The sequence below is a fragment of the Macaca thibetana genome, chromosome 9 (assembly GCF_024542745.1).
Source record: "Macaca thibetana thibetana isolate TM-01 chromosome 9, ASM2454274v1, whole genome shotgun sequence".
Taxonomy (NCBI): Eukaryota; Metazoa; Chordata; class Mammalia; order Primates; family Cercopithecidae; genus Macaca; species Macaca thibetana.
The window spans coordinates 56,300,008-56,319,147 of NC_065586.1; the positions used below are offsets into that span (position 1 = coordinate 56,300,008).

The following is a 19,140-nucleotide window of genomic DNA, read 5'->3' on the forward strand; positions in this document are numbered from 1 at the left end:
TCTGACCAGCTTCAGCTCTGCTTCTATAATGAACTGTAACTACAGGAAACCATGGTGTGTATTGTTATGTAACTGATGCCTTGTTTCTCCTGAATTTTCATAACATCTTAACAATTATGGTTGACGTTAAAAACTCTCATGAGGTTATTTGTTGAAGTGAAATACATTATAAAAATACATACATATGAAAGGATGGCCAGGGAAGCCATTTCACTGAGTAACGACCAGTTCTGTCCTCACCTTCCCTCTGTCTCACCCCTCCCTGTCCCCAAAGCTGCCTCTTCTCGCGTGTAATGCCAGCGCTCTGTACAGTGTTCTGTTTAGAGTGGTTTGAACATTTTTCTGCCTGTGTTTCTCATTGCTGAAGTAACTCACCTCTCTCATATCGACTCTTACCCAGGAGCCGCACTGCAGACTCTTTGATGTAGGTCCTTTCTGCATGGCAGCTAAGGCCAAGCTGTGGTTTTTCATTGCATGATGCAACCTCCCCCTTTCGGTTGTCGCCTCCAGGTTAACCAGATTCTTTTCCTGCACTGCCCATGCATGTTGACGTGCTTTCTCTGATGGCCCTGAATGTGGTGAGCACTGGACGCATGCATGAATTAAAGCAGCGAGCATTCTAATACACTGAAGCACTGGGCCTGAGGCTTCTCCTGGATCATCCCTTTGTGCCCTCAGTTTGCTGTGATATCACAGAGGCCACCCTGTCCCTTGAAAATTCAAGACTAGGACTTTGGAAAAGAGAGAAATAAATCTCCCGTTTTTGGGTTTATGCTGAGCAAAGACTAATGACAAAGAATTAGAAGCTAGGGCCAGTTTCCCAAGTAACAACCTACCTGATCATCAGTCCTACATGTTCCTGACTTCACACGGGTGTGCACCAAGTGACCAGGATGATGATACCCTTTCATGTCTTTCTGAATAATGTTACCTGATTTGATTTTGCTTAGATCTAACAAATATGTAAATAAATACATATACCTTTTAAAAGCACCTCTTGGGCTAAATGCCTCAGGAAATGCAATTATTGATATTTCTCATAGTGTATCGTGTTTAGGAAAACCATTAATTCAACTTTAAAAGAAGTAAAATGGTACTACTAGAAAGAAATAGCGCGTTTATTAAAGCATGTTGGCACTGCATTCAACATCATTGATTTGTAAATTGTGATCATTTTCTCTTCTTGAAATATATATTTTTTGCCTTAGGGCTGTCTAATGACTTACTTTGAAAGTGCTTTCTTTTCCTTATTTTTTTTAAACTTGTGTACTTCTTTGTTGTATTCTCAGAATGGACTTTTATAAAACACAACTGTCAGGATCTGTTTTCTCACTTGATTTTTTTTTTTTTTTTGTCATTTCAAATAGATACTTTACATTTTAGACATGCCTTGGTTGTAAACTGAGAAAAATGAAAGGCGAGGCATCCCAAGCTGTGATAATCCTAGGGTAGGAATAACAGTTCCTAGAGAATTCTGGATGATACTAGCTTGTCAGCATCCCTTAGCCCAAGACTAGGCACTAAGCAGTCTGAATGAAACAAAGCTGAATGCTTCTTATCTTATTTTTATGTTTTCTTCATGAAATCTGATCTTCTACTATCTGGGGGTCTAGTATACTGAAGCTTTCCCACATTCCTTTTATCCTATTCTGTTAAACATATCCTATCTATATATTCTATTAAAATGGACTTTGCTTAGAATTTCATAGCATGTTCTTTTGGTAACCAGTTAAAAGTTCCTTTGAATGGGAGCATTTCCCTTTTTGAAAGGAGCTTAGATGGAATTACAGTACAGACCTGTGCAGGCAGACAATCCTGCCCAGCACGTTGACATATTCTTATTTTATGAACACTTTCATCTGGGGGCTTGGCAAAGGAAACATCTGATTCTCTTTTGTGAGATTCTTCAGTACAGAGACCCATTACTCTTTTCCAGAAAAACACAGTGATTCCTCATAAAATGAAAGGATTTCTGAAGCCCAACAGAAAGTGGGGATACAGAGATCCATTCACAGAGACAGAAGAGAAAATCCTAAGAAATCAGCTTCCTGGGGCCATCCTAGGCCTCTCACAGAGATGTTTTTACAACGATAGGAGAAACATCTCCAGAGAAGTTCAACGATAGGACAATAAAATTAAAAGAAGGACCTGCAGGAGGAAGCAAGGAGAAAGACACTTCACCCCACTGGGCATGTAATTCATCATATTTCTTTCCAAATTTATATCCAAAAGTCTAGTGGATGTCATTGATATGGTGGAAATAGCTATTTATTATTTCTTTTCTTTTTTGAGACAGAGTCTCACCCCATTGCCCAGGCTGGAGTGCAGTGGTGCGATCTTGGCTGACTGCAACCTCTTCAAAATCTTCAAACGATTCTCCTGCCTCAGGCTCCTGGGTAGCTGGGACTACGGGTGTTCACCACCACTCCCAGCTAATTTTTGTATTTTCAGTATAAATGGGGTGTCACCATGTTGGCCAGGTGGCTCTCGAACTCCTGACATCAGGTGATCCGCCTACCTTGGCCTCCCAAAGTGCTGGGATTATAGGCATGAGTCACCACACTCGGCCAGCTATTTATTATTTCTGAAACATGGGCAGGGGAAACCAAATTTTGATACATAAATGATTTTCAATGTTAATTAGAAGCAAAAGGGAAAGAAAAAAAAAAAAAAGGGAAAGAAACGTTCCAGGAGATGAGACATTACTTTCATGAAGTTGTCAAGAAGGAAATGAAAAGTGTGCATACTTGAAGATATGATTGTGTAATCATAGGGGCTAATAAGTCATTGCCATTTGCCCTGTTAATGATGACAGTTTGTTTTAAAGGTAACTCATCGTGTCTGATTTTCCATGGTGATGTTGGTTTCTACTGCCCAGGTCACTTATGACATTCCTAAGGAGTGACTCCAGCCTTGTACTCAGCAGACCCATGACTTCTAATCAGCAGCATCTCAGACACTCCGTTTTGGCCGTGAGGCTGCTAGGCTCTCAACAAAACTCCTAAATAGGAAAACTTACAAAACTTCCAGGCCTTAGCTGTCAGCCAAAGACGGAGCTAAGACACAGCTATTTTATTTCCTTGTGCAATAAAGGTATCATTGTTTTCTATGCCAGATATCAGAAAGACTTGTACGAGGTCTCTCTCTGAGTCTTCTTAAAAAAAAAAAATTCCTGAACAGCAACAACAACAACAAAACTTCAAGATGTTAGAAACTAAGCTATTATAATTATCCTTCAGCGTCACATATAAATTCATGTGTAACTTTAAATAAGCTGGTGTCCTTGTGGTGACTAAATATTTTATGGGACATTGTTGTCTGTTTGTCAAAGTGAAGCAGCAGATAAATGGAACAACTATATTTTACATAATTATTTTTTTCCCAGATGTTCTCAGGCTTCCTACATTCAGTATCAGCAGGTTGTCAGCATTGGTACTCTTTGTTAGTGTGGACCTTGAGTGCCCTACTGAGGTGCTTGTGTGCCATTCTGCTTGAGTGCAGATGTGGCCGAGAGGCACAAGAGTTGGAACTGTAATAGACCTCTTAGGCTACTGGCTGAAATACTAAGGTTCAGAATAAGAGAGAAATACATCTTAGGCATCTCATTATCTCCAACTGCCAGTCTGGAACCCAGAACAGGCTGGTTCTAGCTGTGGATTCAATAGTTTTAGCTTCTTTACTCCAAATCCTTGCAGGGAGACCCACAGCAAGGTGCCATTGCTAGGGTCATGCCATCCAGGTATGACAGGGCTATGTCAAAGCCAGGAAGGATGGCAAGAAAAGGGAGTATAAGGCATAAGCTAAGTAGGGGACTGGTGAGATGACCAGGGGAGGCCCAGAGAGTCCAAGGCAAATATCAGGAGAAGGCTCAGACAGAATTTTGAAGTCTGCATCTAGTAACAGCCTAAAGAAGTATTACAATGATTTGAAAGTCTGTTAATGCTATGGGAGTACCAACCTACCTGCCCAACCGTGCCCTGATTGGCCAGCCTTTGGCAAATAGAGAGCTCTTATTTTCTCTTAGGAGCCTCTGCCATCCCCTATATGAATATGAGGGCTTCTTATTTGGGAAGTCTTGATATGAAGTGCTTTGAAACTGTACCCTGAGCTACTTTCTCTAGGATGCCCTCTGTTTCAGAAATGTGAGCTCCAGGTCCTTGCTCCCCAATGGCTTGGGGTTTTTGGCTATCCCTGGTTATAGATGATTGCTTATCAGTCTCCTAGCACATAGGTGGCAATATTTAATATCCCAAAAAAAGGCATAGGAAGCAGAAGGTGGTGGTCACATGAATAGTCTATTCTTGCTTCCCTAGGACTAAATTCCTATAGATGTGACAGGAGTATGGATCCAGGGGTCAGAGGTTCCATTCCCCATGCCAGGCTTTGTGTCTAGATTCTCAGCTCTCCATTCAGACCTGGGACTTCTCTTCTCCTTCCTTTCCCCCATTTCTAATCACCTCATCTAGGCTGTCCTGTTTTGTGGGTGGTCCCAGGGTGGGGGTGGGGTTGGGGTTGGGCCGACAGCATATATTTGTACAGGGAGGCTGTGGATATTTGTGTTTATACATGTTGTGTGGGTGCCCGCCCACATGAACCACTCCATACCTATACATGGCTCGTTGACCCTGCCCTCGAAGAACTTTCACTCTGTCTTCTGGTATATGTGCATGAATGCATATGCATTTAGTGCTATTTGGATTATCTACTCCATCCCATTCCTCTTCTAGATAGATAAGAGTTTCCTAAAAACAAAAGGTTGAGGGGATGGCTAGACAATGGAGGAAGGGGAATGAGTGAGTAGAAGTGGTCGGTCATGATTCCTCAGACAGTTTAGTGAAAACTAAAATCAAGCAATACTTGTTTGGAAAGACTCTGTTTTATATAGTAGCTTAACTCCGATTTATTACATAAAAGTTGCTGGCAAATATGAACACTAATTCTACTGTGGTAACAACTGTGATTGAAATAATTGTAGTCTGCAGATAAGCTGGAGAAAACAAGCATTAGTGGATAGGTTGTCTTGGACATCATTCCAAGAGTGTAACAGTGAAAAAGTACTTGCTCTTACAGAAGAAAACTTAGAAGAGATACTTATAAGACATATGACTGGTTCAGATCTCTGCCTCTTATGTAGATCTGTGCTAAGCCAACCAGGCAAGGAAAGCTCTCATCTCTTAAAAAAAAAAAGAAAAAAGAAAAAAGAAAAAAAAACAGGAAAAAAGAATACACAAACTCCTGTGGCCACTCATTAAAGTGACTAATGGTTTTCTCTGTCAAGAAATCTTGGTTAATTATTTAGCATTGATGAGACTGTGTGGCTACCTTCATGGAAATATAATTTTCACTTTTTCTTCTTTAATACTCTATAGAGTTATACTAGGCATTTGTGAAATCTCACAATAGCTCAGTGGACAGCCTGTTGGGCATTTGGATTACAATGCAACACCAGATAAAGAGGCAGTAAAGCAGATACAAATGAAAAAATAAATGAAAAAAATAAAAACAATTGATCCTATCAGTTATTGTTCAGTTGAATGATTGCCTTTTGGCGGGCCTTTTCTACAAACAGTTACTATTATCACTATGATTATTACCTTAGTTTTAGAAATTACTATCACTTTTGAGTGCTGAGTCATCTGATTCATTCTTAGAACAACCTTGGGAATTCATAACCTTATCCCCAGTTTACAGAAGAGAAAACAAAGGCTTAAAGAGGTCAAATTATTTGCTCAAGATCCTATGGCTAATAAGTGACAGAGCTGGAACTTTAACTCTTCCATTGAATTCTAAAACTACCTAGCTGCCAAACACTTTTGAGGTCAACTTGTAATGCCCATATTTTGCTTTTGCTAGACCTATCTAGCTCCATTGTGGATAAAAAATACGGAATGAAGATGGGAAAGGAGACTCTTAGTTCAGATATAATATTGAAATCTTATTAGATAAAATTTAAAAGAGCTTCATAACAAACAAGAGGTTCTCACCATCTGAGTTTCATGAAAACAAATGATCTGTGTGTGTTTTATTGAGAAATTTGTAAGGAATTGACATATTCCATTCTCTCCATTAGCAATCTATGTCATTTTATTTGTCTCCTAGAAGAGTGTTTTATTCTTAGGAATAATTATTTGGGTAGACATCCTGAGCCTTACAACTGCTCTGAAGTCAACTGCTATCATTGTTTCAGGATTCTCCATATTACTCAAAGCTCAAAAATGCAGAGCATATACGGATTCTAAAGAGTTGTGAGGGTTTTTATACTACTTTCCGGTATGCTCCAATTCATTTCAACATGGGATACATATATTTGTGGCTATTGGATCACATCTGTTCAACTGAGCAGAGCTATAATTAGGAACCTGCTGCCATCAAAAGGATTAATAGTTCTGTTGATACAAACCTATAACTGATGACTTCCCAATAAAGCCAGTTAAATGACCAGCTGGCATGGGATCATAATTGATCAATACTGCAGAGTAACAAAGACTGTTTTCTATTTACATTAGAGCCATTTCAAGGTCTAAGAAAAATGTTTTAAGATAAAAAAGGGGGAGCCCATTTTGGTGTTATCATCGTTACTATTGATTAATGATTGCCCACAAACTGACGCATGAAAGATAACCACATCTTAGAAGGTAACCACTCCATGATGTTCTGGGATAAACTGGAGATGCTTTATTCTGTTTGGTAGAACTAAAAACTACACAACTTATTGAACACATGCCCCGTCCAGTGTAAACCTGAGAAGAATCGATATTAGAAAGATAAACTCTTAGGTATACAGCTCTGATAAGATAATTAAAATGGTAGCATGAAGGAAAACAAAAGAATACAAAGCTTTCAGCTTGGATCCAGTCAGGTTCAGGGCAGTCCTGGGGTGTTGTCCAGTTCAGGAGAAAATGTTCTATATAAATATTATTGCTTTTTCGATGATGAATTAGTATCATGTCATTTACACTAAATCCATTATTGTTATTAGCTCACAAAATATTTTTCTGTGATCTTAAATTTTATGAATAATATCAGTTTCTAATTTGAAGTACATTGCAAAGACTTGCCTCCCTTTTAAAATTAGTCTGTCTCACAATATTCTGGCTGGCTAAATGCTTTTATTCCAGTTCTGTAGGCAGGAAAACTGAGGCACTTAGTTTATCCAGTATGTCCAGACATAGCCAGGAAAACTTCAAATCACTTAGACCTACTCCCTCTTGGTTATAGATAGGTTCCATAAAAATCCATCTCTATATGATGTCTTTTTAAAATTTATTTTGATTGGATTGAATGGGATGCAAAGCTTATTAATCATTTAGTTCATAATTAAGAGTCTTCAGGGTATCTAAGTATTATCAGCTTTCATTATCTTCATCCTTGTTCTCCTAGAATAGGAGAGGGTGAGGGAAGATTGGGCCACTTGAAGGGTCATTCATCTTTAATCAGATGGATAACTAGGAGTTATTTCTCTATAAGCAGAAGAACTTCCTCTCAGCCGATGGGATCAGTCTTTGTGATGCCACCGCCCCACACAGGGTCCCAGAGAGGTCTTCTGGGGATTATTAGTGTCCCTATGACAGTCTCTACTGAGCAGGGTCAGGGTTAGGTACAGGTTAAATACATCTGCTTCCTATGCATTTTCCTAGACCACCCAACAGACACATGAATTTTTTTCTAGGGCAGTTTGTCCTCCTCTATGAAGGATTTATGAGTCAGTCAACCACTCCCATCATTTTTGCATGAGCTCCAGGTGAGGCTCTGTAGATAGCAGACACTATGTCTTATGCTTCCTCTTCCTCTCCAAGAAGGCTCTACTCCATCTGGAGAGGAAGTGGTATAGCACAAGGCTAGTGCGTCTCTATCCTAACTCTACCACATAATTGCAGGGTCTTGGTTGGATATCTAAGCCTCTGCTTCTCTGTCTGTAAAATGGGGATTATAGCACAATATCTACGTCATTCTGCCATTTTGTGAGGACCAAATGCAATAGCATATGTAAATTTTATACAATTGTCAGGTATTATTACATTGAATTGAAGAATAATTGAATATGAACATAATGAGACAGTTTAGAATTTTTTGCTCCCAGTAGCATGGGAATTCAGAGATGGGAGAGGTCAATGAGGGCACAAGTAGTTTGCTGAATCATGTCTTGAGGTTGGCCTCAAAGACTGCCCAAGGTTTGAACACAAAGAGTAAAGAGCAGTTGAAGAGGCCACAGAGAAGGCATAGATTTAAAATTAGGTAATACATGGGTCACATTCATGAAATAATGAAGGCAAAAGTTTGGACTGAAACATAGTAGAAAATAAAGTAGGAGATGTAGGATGAGTTTAGGTTTTAAAAGTTCTTCCTAGCCGGGCTTAGAGTTCATGTATGAAACAGGAGGGGACCATGATGGTGGACGAATGACATCTTTTAATTAAATTAATTTGGCAGCATTGCAGAGGTGAGACTTGGAGAAGAGTCTAGAATCATTAGGCTTATTGCGTTGACTCATGTCTGTGGTGCTGTGGGCCTGAACTCTGCCTGTTCATAATCCAGGTGGGAATTGAGAGGGCCCCATTCAGTTTAAAAAGGGACTAGCCACAAGAGTGAGGAGAATTTGAATGTTGGAAATTATTTCACAAAATGCTATCTTGTTCTTCAGCCAGTCCCTTCCCTATTAAATCATCTTGGATGTGTGTTATTGTTGTTGTTATTCTCAAGCTACTTAACATTTCTTTATCCCCTATAAATGATGGTCTCCGTAACCCCTCCCCATCTGTACTTCATCATTTTTCCTTTTAATCTTAATCAAAAATGTGCTCAGCAGGTACTCTCTGATTGTTAATTGGAATGTCCACTGGTGAAGCTTGCACAGTGGCATTGCAATTGCTTCCCTGTATCTTTTTAATTTTTTCACCCCCTCGTTTGCCTCTAAAACAGAAAATGTCTGTTCAACTCCTTGATCTCAGCAATTAGCTAAGTGGTATGCAGCTGGTTATCTGGAGGCAGGCTCAAACACTGAATCATCTCTGTTCAGGTCTGAATGGGAAGTTTCTTGAGCAGTGACACCTATAATTAGTGTGCAGTTGCAAGAAAGGTTTTTGGGAGTGGCAGGTCTCAAAGTGGTGTTCCCAGAGAAGCAGCATCCCCATGATCTGGGAAATTGTGAGAAATGCAACATCTAAGGCCCCCACCCCCAAATCTACTAAATCAGAGACTGGGGATGGAGCCCAGCAAGATTTTAACAAGCCCTCCAACTGCATGCCAAAGTTTGAGAACGACTACCCTGGAGAAGTAGCTTCACAGGGTTCGGCAGCCAGACTCAGGAAGGTGGGAAAAGAGACTGCAGCAAACCCAGGGAAGTTTAGAGGCTGTGAAGAGGGGGTGATCCTTCCCTCTTGGAGATGAGGAAGGTGCCCAGAGGAAGCACTGCTAGCAGTGAGATTTTGTGCTTAGAGCTCCTGCCCTCTGAAAGAAAACCTGTGTAGCCCTCACTTGCCTGGTGCTCTGAAAAGACAAGTTCTTAAGTCAGTCTTCGGGAAGGTCTGTTGCATCTTTCTGCTCAAGAGTCTTTTTGAAAATTTGATTACTAAGTAGATGAGGAAAGAGAAACACTTCCTACTTTGGGTGAGTCTTATTTTCCTCTGTAGAGGCATCTAAATGCTGATGATATACTCACTTGATGGCCAAGAGGAAACAGGAGTTTGTATTTCAACCTCTACCCTACAACTGAACCTTTACTCCATAAGAATCATCTCTTTACTGAGGCTCTTTTGAAGGTGCCCAGTCATGGAGTCCTGGTCCAAATGCTAAATTTGCCTATGGTTTTAGTATCACACTTGTTTCATGGATTATGGGAGCCTAGAAATGAATAGTCTGTCACTTACCAAGTATCTTGTATCCTCTAATTATAAAGAGGATGTAAGTTAAGTTAGTTAACCTGTAGCAATTTAGGGTAAGTCAGTTTTTTACCACCGGAGGCAGAACTGAAATAACACAGTGTTATTTCAGTTCGTAAAACTCCGCCTTTTTTTTCCTATGGCGACATATACTGTGTAAATCCTTCTGAGGTGGATATGCCTCATCAGACTGGAAATCTAAGTCTGTGTGTGATCCAGAGTCACTTTCCTTTGTAATTTTTCTTTTTCCTTTAAAGCATAATTTCTTTGCTAGCTTTTGAAGTTTCTGTGTATCTAGACAAGGAAACTCCTCCTACTTTACACAAGAAGGGAGAGGTGTTTGTATTTCATTCTCCATCCTGTAATGTGCATTAATCATTAAGATAAAGTTTCTTTGGGAAGAAAATAAATCCTGGTTGATATGGCCAACTCTTTTGTTGTTGAATTATGTATTCTCTTTTTAAAGGATCAGTGAATGTCTCCATGGGTTGTTTCCGTCTGAGGAATGAAATAATGGGGCTTTGGAAGCTCCACTCTGTGGTCTGTGATTGTTCGAGTCTGTGAACTATAGGCACTCAGACGACTTATCTCAGAGGGGATCTGATAAACAGTTCTGTTGCCACTTGAAAAAAATCAGGCAGGACATTTCTGCTGGGGCTGTAGTGGCAAGCAGGAAATAGCTAAAAGGGATAGAAAGTACATTGCCCACTCATCCTACCTGGGTCTTTTGTCCCAGAGTTTCCTGCTTCTCTGCCTGCCCCCTGCCCCCTCATATCATTGGGGTTTGCTCATATTACCTTCCAGCTTCAGTCAGAGGAAAAGCCACCTGTGCCAGCAGCATCATTTACTTCCTCTAGTATTTCAGCTCCAAGTCTAGTACTCAAGGAATGATAATGAAACATGATGAAATCAGTTCTAAATTGTTTGAAAGGATTAGAGAAAAGGTCTTGTATGGCTTCAACATGTTTCCTGTAAACCAGGGGTGTTGTTAAGGTGCGTTTTTCAACACCATGTCCTCTAGCTTCAAGCCCTTTCATTGTGGCCATTGAACATAAGCATTATGAGAAGAGATGACAGAAAGGACCAGGAAGGTAAGAAACAGTGGAGAAGTTGCTGCAGCCAATTCCTTATGCTCTTCTCAATACCTGTTTCCATTTATGTTGAATCCAAATGTCCTCCGTGGCATTCAGCTCACATCTCTCCCCAAGCTATTCCATTTTCTACCACAGCCTAGCAAATACTTTTCCAATTAGCTGTATTTCTAGGTTACCACCAAATTAACCACAGAGGCCATAGAATTAATAGGAGCTAGGGAACTCACGACGGCCCCAAATATGCCACCAGTAACTCCGCCAATAACAACTGTGAGGGCAACAGTCAGGTTTTGGCCTTGGTGAAACAATAGTCAGTTTTCCATGATAGTCTTGGGAACCAATACTTTTTTTCTCTCCCCTTGACTGCGTATACATCAATCTTGATGACTATGAGTTTATAATGCATAGCTACGTGAGTCCCCGCTGGCACAAGTGAGCACCTGAGTACAGTAGTTACCTACAGATCTCCCCATCCTTGTTTGCTTATTCTCTCTCTCTCTCTCTCTCTCTCACACACACACACACACACACACACACACACACACACCATTTACTCTTTAGTAACGTATCCTGCCAGTGGCTTCCATAGCATAGAGATGCATTGTCTCTTCAACCCTGGAATCTATAGGATTTCTGGTCAACCCAGTTCATGCACATTTTTCACTGCAACTAGAGTGACTGGGAACTCTGACACCCATGGACTTTTGGGTCTTGTTTTTGAAACAAAACAAGCACCCCCATGGCCTGAGAATTGCAAAAGTGTCACCGATTCACTGTAGCCTGGATTTTCCTTTTTTCATCAAAATTAGTAGCTGTGTAGGAGAGCAGGCCTAGAGCCATGGCAGGCTGTGATGTTTGGCTTCCTTGCTTGTGTCTCCTTTCAGCATTGAACTAACCAAATTCCATGCTGTCTTTATACCCACTTCCCTATCTTAGTGAAAACCTGGCAATTGTCGTTTTTTGTTTTTTTTTGTTTTGTTTTTTGTTTTTGTTTTTTTTTAAAGAACTGTTTTTCAGTGTTGTTTTCCGTTCAGTCTGCCTAGTTTGTGACTGCAAATATAGGTTACTCTTAATGCTTGTCTGGAGATTTTTCCACGTGATTTGGGAGATGATGTAGGGCATGTTTGACTTGTAGCAGAGATGAAGAATGGATAAATTCAGTGCATGGAACATGATCGGAGATTCCCACAGACTAACTCACCCTGCCTCTAAGTGGGCCCTGAGTTCCTCTACTGCACAGATTCCTGCCTGTTGAACAGCCAAGCGTTGTCCTTACAGAAGTGCAACTATACTAACTGGTATTGCACACAGTGATTTCCAAACTGGCACTGCTAGAAAATCTTTCATCTTCCATTTCTCAAGCTGGCCCTCTCCTGGAGGGAGGAGGTCTATGTCGCTTCCCTTTAGGGAAAGTGTTTTGCTTCTGTTGGTATTCTGTCTCCTTTCCCTCACCTCACTTCACCTTCACGTTCCTGGCCTGGGTGTTACTATTTACCTACTGATCACAGAATACTATATGAATTTCCATTCACAGCTTTGAGTGTTTATGCGGCTTTCCTGCTTCCCACCCAGCCCAAACCTTGGGAGTTTCCACACACTGATCCTCTGATCAGTTTGACACAGGAAAGCACACAGGTCTTGTACCAGTTTGTATAGTAGTACCCTTTTGAACTGGCGACTCTTGAAGTAGAGTGTGCTGGGGGTTCGCATTGGCTGCTCGACACACACACCAAGTCAATTAGCATGCATGCCAAAAAAAAAAAAAAAAAAAAAAGAAAATTAACCCTTAGAGTACTGCTTCAACATTTTGGTTTAATGGTCTGAATTTGGCCGGTTGGACAATACTTCTTTCCCCAGATGTGAGTCCTGCACAGAAAGTCCGTGCTTAGTCTAGCCAGAACCTTACCCAGGATCCTCTCCTCTCTAGCTTTCTTGAGATGCTCCTGGGTCCTATATTTGTTAATCAACTAATGTTTTTTAAAAGGTCCAAAACACAACCACTGTGTTTAATTGAAAACGGGCCCCACTGCCAATGTGTTGGAGAGCATGAAGAACTGTGTTTTAGCTTTGGCATGTGTCCTCTCAAAGAAAGAAAGAAGTTCTTTAAGGGTTAATATGAAATTAAGGAATTTGGAGGCCTCTCCTGCTTGTCCTTCCTCCAAGGTATCTGCATGTTCCTCTTTAGATTCTTCGTTCAACTGCTGAATGATGATAAAAAATGATAGATATATAATAATTTCAAAAGCAACAAATAAATGAACAGTAGTTCCCGAATGGTTGAATGGAAAGACCCCTTGGCAATGCTTGCTTGATGATCCCAGGAGGCAGAAAGACCAAATGTTTTCTTTTATGAATATTCATTTCATCGTCTATCCTAAGCACTGCCACTTCTCAGCATCATGGGAGACTGGATGATACTACCTGTCATTTACCTCTTGCTTTTTCTTCTTCCTGTCTAATAGCCCAATAGAATCCTGCCAGAATTTCTACAAAGATTTCACATTACAGATCGACATGGCTTTCAACGTGTTCTTCCTTCTCTACTTTGGCTTGCGGGTAAGTTTGTGCAACATTACTCAGTATCACAATGGGGTGTTTCAGTCTGGGACCCAGGGATCATCCCCATCAGCATCTGCTCTCACAGTCAAGATAAAACCCAGTGTTTCCAGGAGAGACAGCACACCTGCATTCTGCTTTTCAGTCTGGGAGAGAGCCTGCTCCTTAGCTAAGCATTTTCTGGAATTCACTTAAGTTTTGTTTCAAGGGGGAGAAATATAGATTGAGGAAAATTGATGATGTATCCACGGGTGGATTGTTTCTCATCTCTCTTCACACAATGCCATGTTCCCTTAAAAACTAAATAGAAATAGGCCGGATGTGGTGACTCACGCCTGTAATCCCAGCACTTTGGGAGACTGAGGCAGGTGGATCACCTGAGGTCAGGAGTTCGAGACCAGCCTGGCCAACATGGTGAAATCCCATCTCTACTAAAAATACAAAAGTTAGCCAGACATGGTGGCGGGCATCTGTAATCCCAGCTACTCGGGAGGCTGAGACAGGAGAATTGCTTGAACCTGGGAGGCAGAGGTTGCACTAAGCCCGAGATCATGCCACTGTACTCCAGCCTGAGTGACAGAGTGAGACTCCATCTCAAAAAATAAAATAAAACAAAAGTAAATAGAAATAAACCTCTTCAGCTCTTAAAATTATGTTTAGCAGTGTTCATTTAGCTGAGCCCTGAGAGAGAAGTTGTGAGTATGAATGAAAGGAGAGTGAGGAGAGTAGATGGACAGAATTGTGTGTGTGTGTGTACGTGTGTGTGTGAATGTATACATACGTGCTTTATTTATAGTTATATTTACATGAATGAGTCTAATAAAAGTAAAATCACCCAATCTTCCCTATGAAGCTGTTGAAAACCACAGAAAAATACACTGCCTGATCTTTCCGTTAAGACTAATATATCATATAGTTCATCTATTTAGGGCCCTATATGGGGCACTAGAAAACGTGTGTGTCCAACCATAAAAGCATGTGCTTTGTGTAGATATGAGAAGGACATAACCTCTCCCTCCAGACCTTAAAAACTAAATAGAAATAGGCCGGGTATGGTGGCTCATGCCTGTAATCCCAGCACTTTGGGAGGCTGAGCGGGGTGGATCCCTTGTGGTCAGGAGCTTGAGACCAGCCTGGCCAACATGGTGAAATCCCATCTTTACTAAAAATACCAAATTTAGCCGGGCATGGTGGCCCTATGGAAATTCAAAACTTACCCCTATGAAAACTCAAAACTTACCCTTTGACAAAAGAGTGTACATTGGATGCCGGCACCGTGCTTCTCATGTTTTTTCTCTTTCTTTTTTCTTCTTTCCTCCAGTTTATTGCAGCCAATGATAAGCTGTGGTTCTGGCTGGAAGTGAACTCTGTAGTGGATTTCTTCACGGTGCCTCCCGTGTTTGTGTCTGTGTACTTAAACAGAAGTTGGCTTGGTAAGTCAACCTCTCTTTCCTTCTCCTTGCTGGTTCCCGAGTCCTGGCTGAAGGACAGAATTTGCAGTGGACCAGGGGGCTGTCTCCCTACAAAGAACATTGTATGTATTAATGTGAACAATGCTCTTGGAGTTTTAGAAGTTGATGGTGGCAGCTCTCTTTGGAGCACTAGCCCCGAAGGGTTTGCACAGTTCGTGCTTCAGGTAATGCAGTTTTATAATTGTCAAAGCCTAGTGGTCATCACTGTCACAGCCAGGGCCTTTATGTTCATGGTTCTGTCACTTTTCATTCAGGAACTTAGAGTCAGGACTGGATTAAGAAGCCCATGGTGGTAAAGCCAGCTTTTCAAGTGGCTGGCTCAGGCACCCTAGAGGCCTGCCTGCCAAAGTTAGCTTCGGTCTGCTTCCAAAAAGTGGGTTCTTCATGGTCTATTTATAGGTACAAGGTTCTTTGGAGGGCAGGGAGAGATGAAGTTTCTTGAGTCATCTCTCACCTTACTGAGGTCCCTTTCTGGGTTAACGGGAGAGTGCTACTGGGCTGTACTGTACAGGGCACATCCTGGACCAGGACTAGAACACTTTAGTGGGGAAAGTAACTTGACCAGAGAATAGTCCTGGAAGTCCAGGGCTTAGAGAGACAGCTTCAGTTTCTCATTGCTGCGTTGATTTCATTTTTTCCCTGAATTCAGAGTATTCCTGCTGTCCTGGGGTCTACTAGGGAAGAAGGAAGGCTGAAACAGAACCTGGAGGACTCTCTGTGGGTTCCTTCTGTCCTTATTTTTTTTAGGAATTTTGGCTTAAGTTAATTATTTAAAAAGCAATATGCACGCGTTGTAATCAGTGAAAACAAAAATGTGTGAAGAACACATTCATCATCTTTCCCCCTTGCATCCATCACTGCCTCCTCCTTTAAACACCCAGGGTTCCCAGGCCTTCACATGTGAAGTGTTTTAGAGATGGTGGTGTTTGTATGAGAAATTGTATCAAATAATTGCATTGCACCACAATTTGGCTTCCTCACTAATCGTGATGGACATCCCTTCAGCTCTGTGATAACTCATTTTATAACAGTTGTATAAGACTCCATAATTTGTTTGTATCACAGTATATTCAGCCATAACCCTAATGATAGACCACCTGAATGTTTTTCTTTTCCTCCTATTGCTGCTAGAAACGATGGTTTAATAAACACCGTTATTCATATATTTGTATAATTCTATTTCTGTCAATAGTTCCAGGTTCCTGGAAGAGGAATTGCTGGTTCAAAGAATATGTGTATTTTCTTTTGTGCAGACATTGATGGATAACTTAAAAAAATGTTGTGTCAAGATAGGCTTGCAGTAGCAATCCATTTTGTTGCCATTGTTAGCACTGTTAATTTATTATATACCTAGTGTCAAGTATTTTTTAAAAATAAGCATCTTCTTAATATAGTATGTGTGGTACTCTATATTATATGCACATACATATGTGTGCATGCATACACGTATGTATGTGTCCCTATCCTAAAAAGATTTCTTTTGCTACTAGTTTTCTTATTAGAATTATATTCTCTTGCTCTAAGGAAAAGTTTTCGTTTTGGACCTGAGATATGCTTGGTTAGACCGGATTTTTTGCTTATCATATCCCAATTCCTTCTTATTTTCTCCTTATCCTGATGAGGCTAGCAGAGTCACACACTAATCTGAGAAGTGTCCTCAGTGTAACTTACGTGTTCCTGGGTGTCAGCGGTCCCAGCTGCTGTAGCTTCACTGTTAACTGGCTTTGTGACCTGGGAGCTCACTTTTCTTAGCCCATCGTTTTTCATCTGTGAGATAAAGATTTGGCTATATGATCTTGAAGAATCTTTTAGCTCAGGAAGTCTTTAAGGCTCTTGAGTCATTAATGGGCAATGTAGGATCTAGGTCATTGGGGTGGATAGGGAATCTAGTAGAATTCTATCAGCAGCATCCCTGAGTCAAAATTATGGATGAGCTGTTAACAGGGAGTCCTTTTAAAACATCTTGTTGCTAAGAGTTCAAACACACACCCATGCACACACAGGGAAATCGACGGGGAAGGGGACAGGCGGGATCCGCCTTCTTCACCTGGCTGTGCTTAATTACCGTGTGCATTCGAACAACCACTTTGCTCTTCTGGATCCTCAGTTTTCCCATCTGAAGAATGGGGGTTTAAATGAAATTACCTTCTAGTCCTCATACTTCCTGAATCTGCACTTTCTGCCAGTGTCTTCTCTCTTGGTCCCCTGTGGGCCTGGGTGATGGAAGGGCTCCCTGGTGACTGTGGTGGAGACATCCTCCTCTGCAGTGAGCAGAACATGCCCCCAGTAAAGGTGTGGAGCTGAGCCTCCTTGTGGTGAGTGACACGTTCTCTGAAGCATTTTAGTGCCAGGAGTTCTGGTATGCTTTGAAATCCATAGCCTTCTTGTGGATGATTTAATTCTGATTTTTGGAGATATGTTCTGATCTCATAAAAAATCTATTGGCACAAACACAGAATGGGGGCAAAAAATAATTGAATAGGAAATAAAAGAGGTTGAAATGAATTCTAATGAGATACATCTTTGCATCAACTGTGGTCGCTTTCCAAAAGAAATGTGCTCTAAATGTGCTCGCTTCCGTTTGTATATTAATATTTATTGAGCATCTACTATATGTCAGGTACCGTCCCAGATGATTGAGAAACAACAGTGTAGAAATAGAGTCCCTTCCCCCTACCCTCCTATACTGCAGTGTGGGGAAAGCAGGAAACACTGAACCTAATAAGGAAGTAAATGACACGGTATGATTAGGAAGCATCAGTGCTGTTGAAATTGAACCCATAGAACAATAACCTTTTGGTCTATGAAATAATAATAACAAAAATAAAAAGTAATGTCTCTCCTCTTGTAGGAGAAAGCACCTGTAATGAAATGCTTTGGGTTCTTTGGTAACGAAATCTCCTTGGGTGAGATCTAAAACTTATCTCCCTGTTATGGAAGAGGATTCAGGATAATAATATTTCAAGGAGGTTCTCATCTGACTTAATACATGGGTTATTACATTGTGAAACAATTATTGTACTGATGAGCTGCCAGAGAGAAAATGAACATTCCCATGAGATATGACTTATAAAGGAGAAGAAATAATCCCATTAAATAGGGGCATTTCAGGCTTGGCTGCCCTTCTCCTGGAAAGTGGAAGGGTGCTGCCTTTTCTGGCTGAGGTTTGGGATAAGATGCAGGAAACTGAAGTCTATGCCAATTCTCCTGCACAGACTTTCCCAGCCCTGCTGAGGGTAGGACTGTGCAGTAGCTGGCTCTGTGGGAGATAAAAACCAGAGTGAATGCAGGGCCCCTGCCCGTACCTTTTCCAGAACGCTGTCCGCACCATGTTTAGTTTTCAATTGTTGGCATATGATTGTGTGTTGTATAGTACAGAATACATTCATTGCACAGATCATCCTAGCGCATGTAATGGTGTATTCATAGAGACACTAATATGTAGTCAGCTTCTACTGTGTGATGGGCACTCTGTAAAGCCCCTCACCTACATGGACTCAATCCTCAGAGCAAACCTATGAGGCAGGACTTGTCATTGCCCCATTTACAGATGAAGAAACTGAGGCTCAGAGAGATATCTCGTCCAAGGTCACACCTCCTGGGAGTGGTGGGAGGGGTGCATTCCCCAAGAGGTGGTCTGACTTTATGTCCACACTCTTCCTCTGCTCCTCTTTCTGTGTCCTTACCCTTGAATGATTTGCGGTTGGGAGCCCTGGGTTGGGAATGACAGGGCTGGTTTTGCTGCGTTGTGTTGGCATCCCTCCATTGGTGCTTACTCATAAAGGGCTTCACTCCAGGCAGGAAGAGAGGAGAGAGATCTTATTTAAGACTCTGTGTTCTCCTGGCTCCTCTTTCCCCTCCTCCTTGCCCACCTCCAGTTTCTAGAAATGCCAGGAGGACTAGAAGAACGCAGAGCTAGCCTGGTATCTCCCGAGTCCTAGTGCCCCTCAGCAGCTTGGAGATCCGACCTGCTCCATCTGGGACAGAGACACTGGAGCTTAAGCACATCCCCAGATATTAGTGCAGAGTAGATTAAAGCTCAGCTCTGAGCTCCACCAACTCAGTCTACATTTTGGCTCACCCATTTGCTGATGGGACACTTAGCATGAGCATTTTATCTTCCTCAGGCTCAGTTGTCTC

At 41.3% G+C, this 19,140-nt stretch overlaps 1 protein-coding gene across 25 annotated transcripts in view; it reads left to right on the forward strand.

Annotated features, from left to right (window-relative positions):
• KCNMA1 (potassium calcium-activated channel subfamily M alpha 1) overlaps nucleotides 1-19,140 on the forward strand; it is a 762,662-nt gene that overhangs the window by 437,239 nt on the left and 306,283 nt on the right. For all 25 annotated transcript variants that reach the window (XM_050803364.1, XM_050803365.1, XM_050803369.1 and 22 more), the window contains 2 exons: nucleotides 13,435-13,528; nucleotides 14,850-14,961. In XM_050803364.1, the coding sequence (XP_050659321.1) occupies nucleotides 13,435-13,528; nucleotides 14,850-14,961 (206 nt within the window). The remainder of the gene's footprint in view (nucleotides 1-13,434; nucleotides 13,529-14,849; nucleotides 14,962-19,140) is intronic.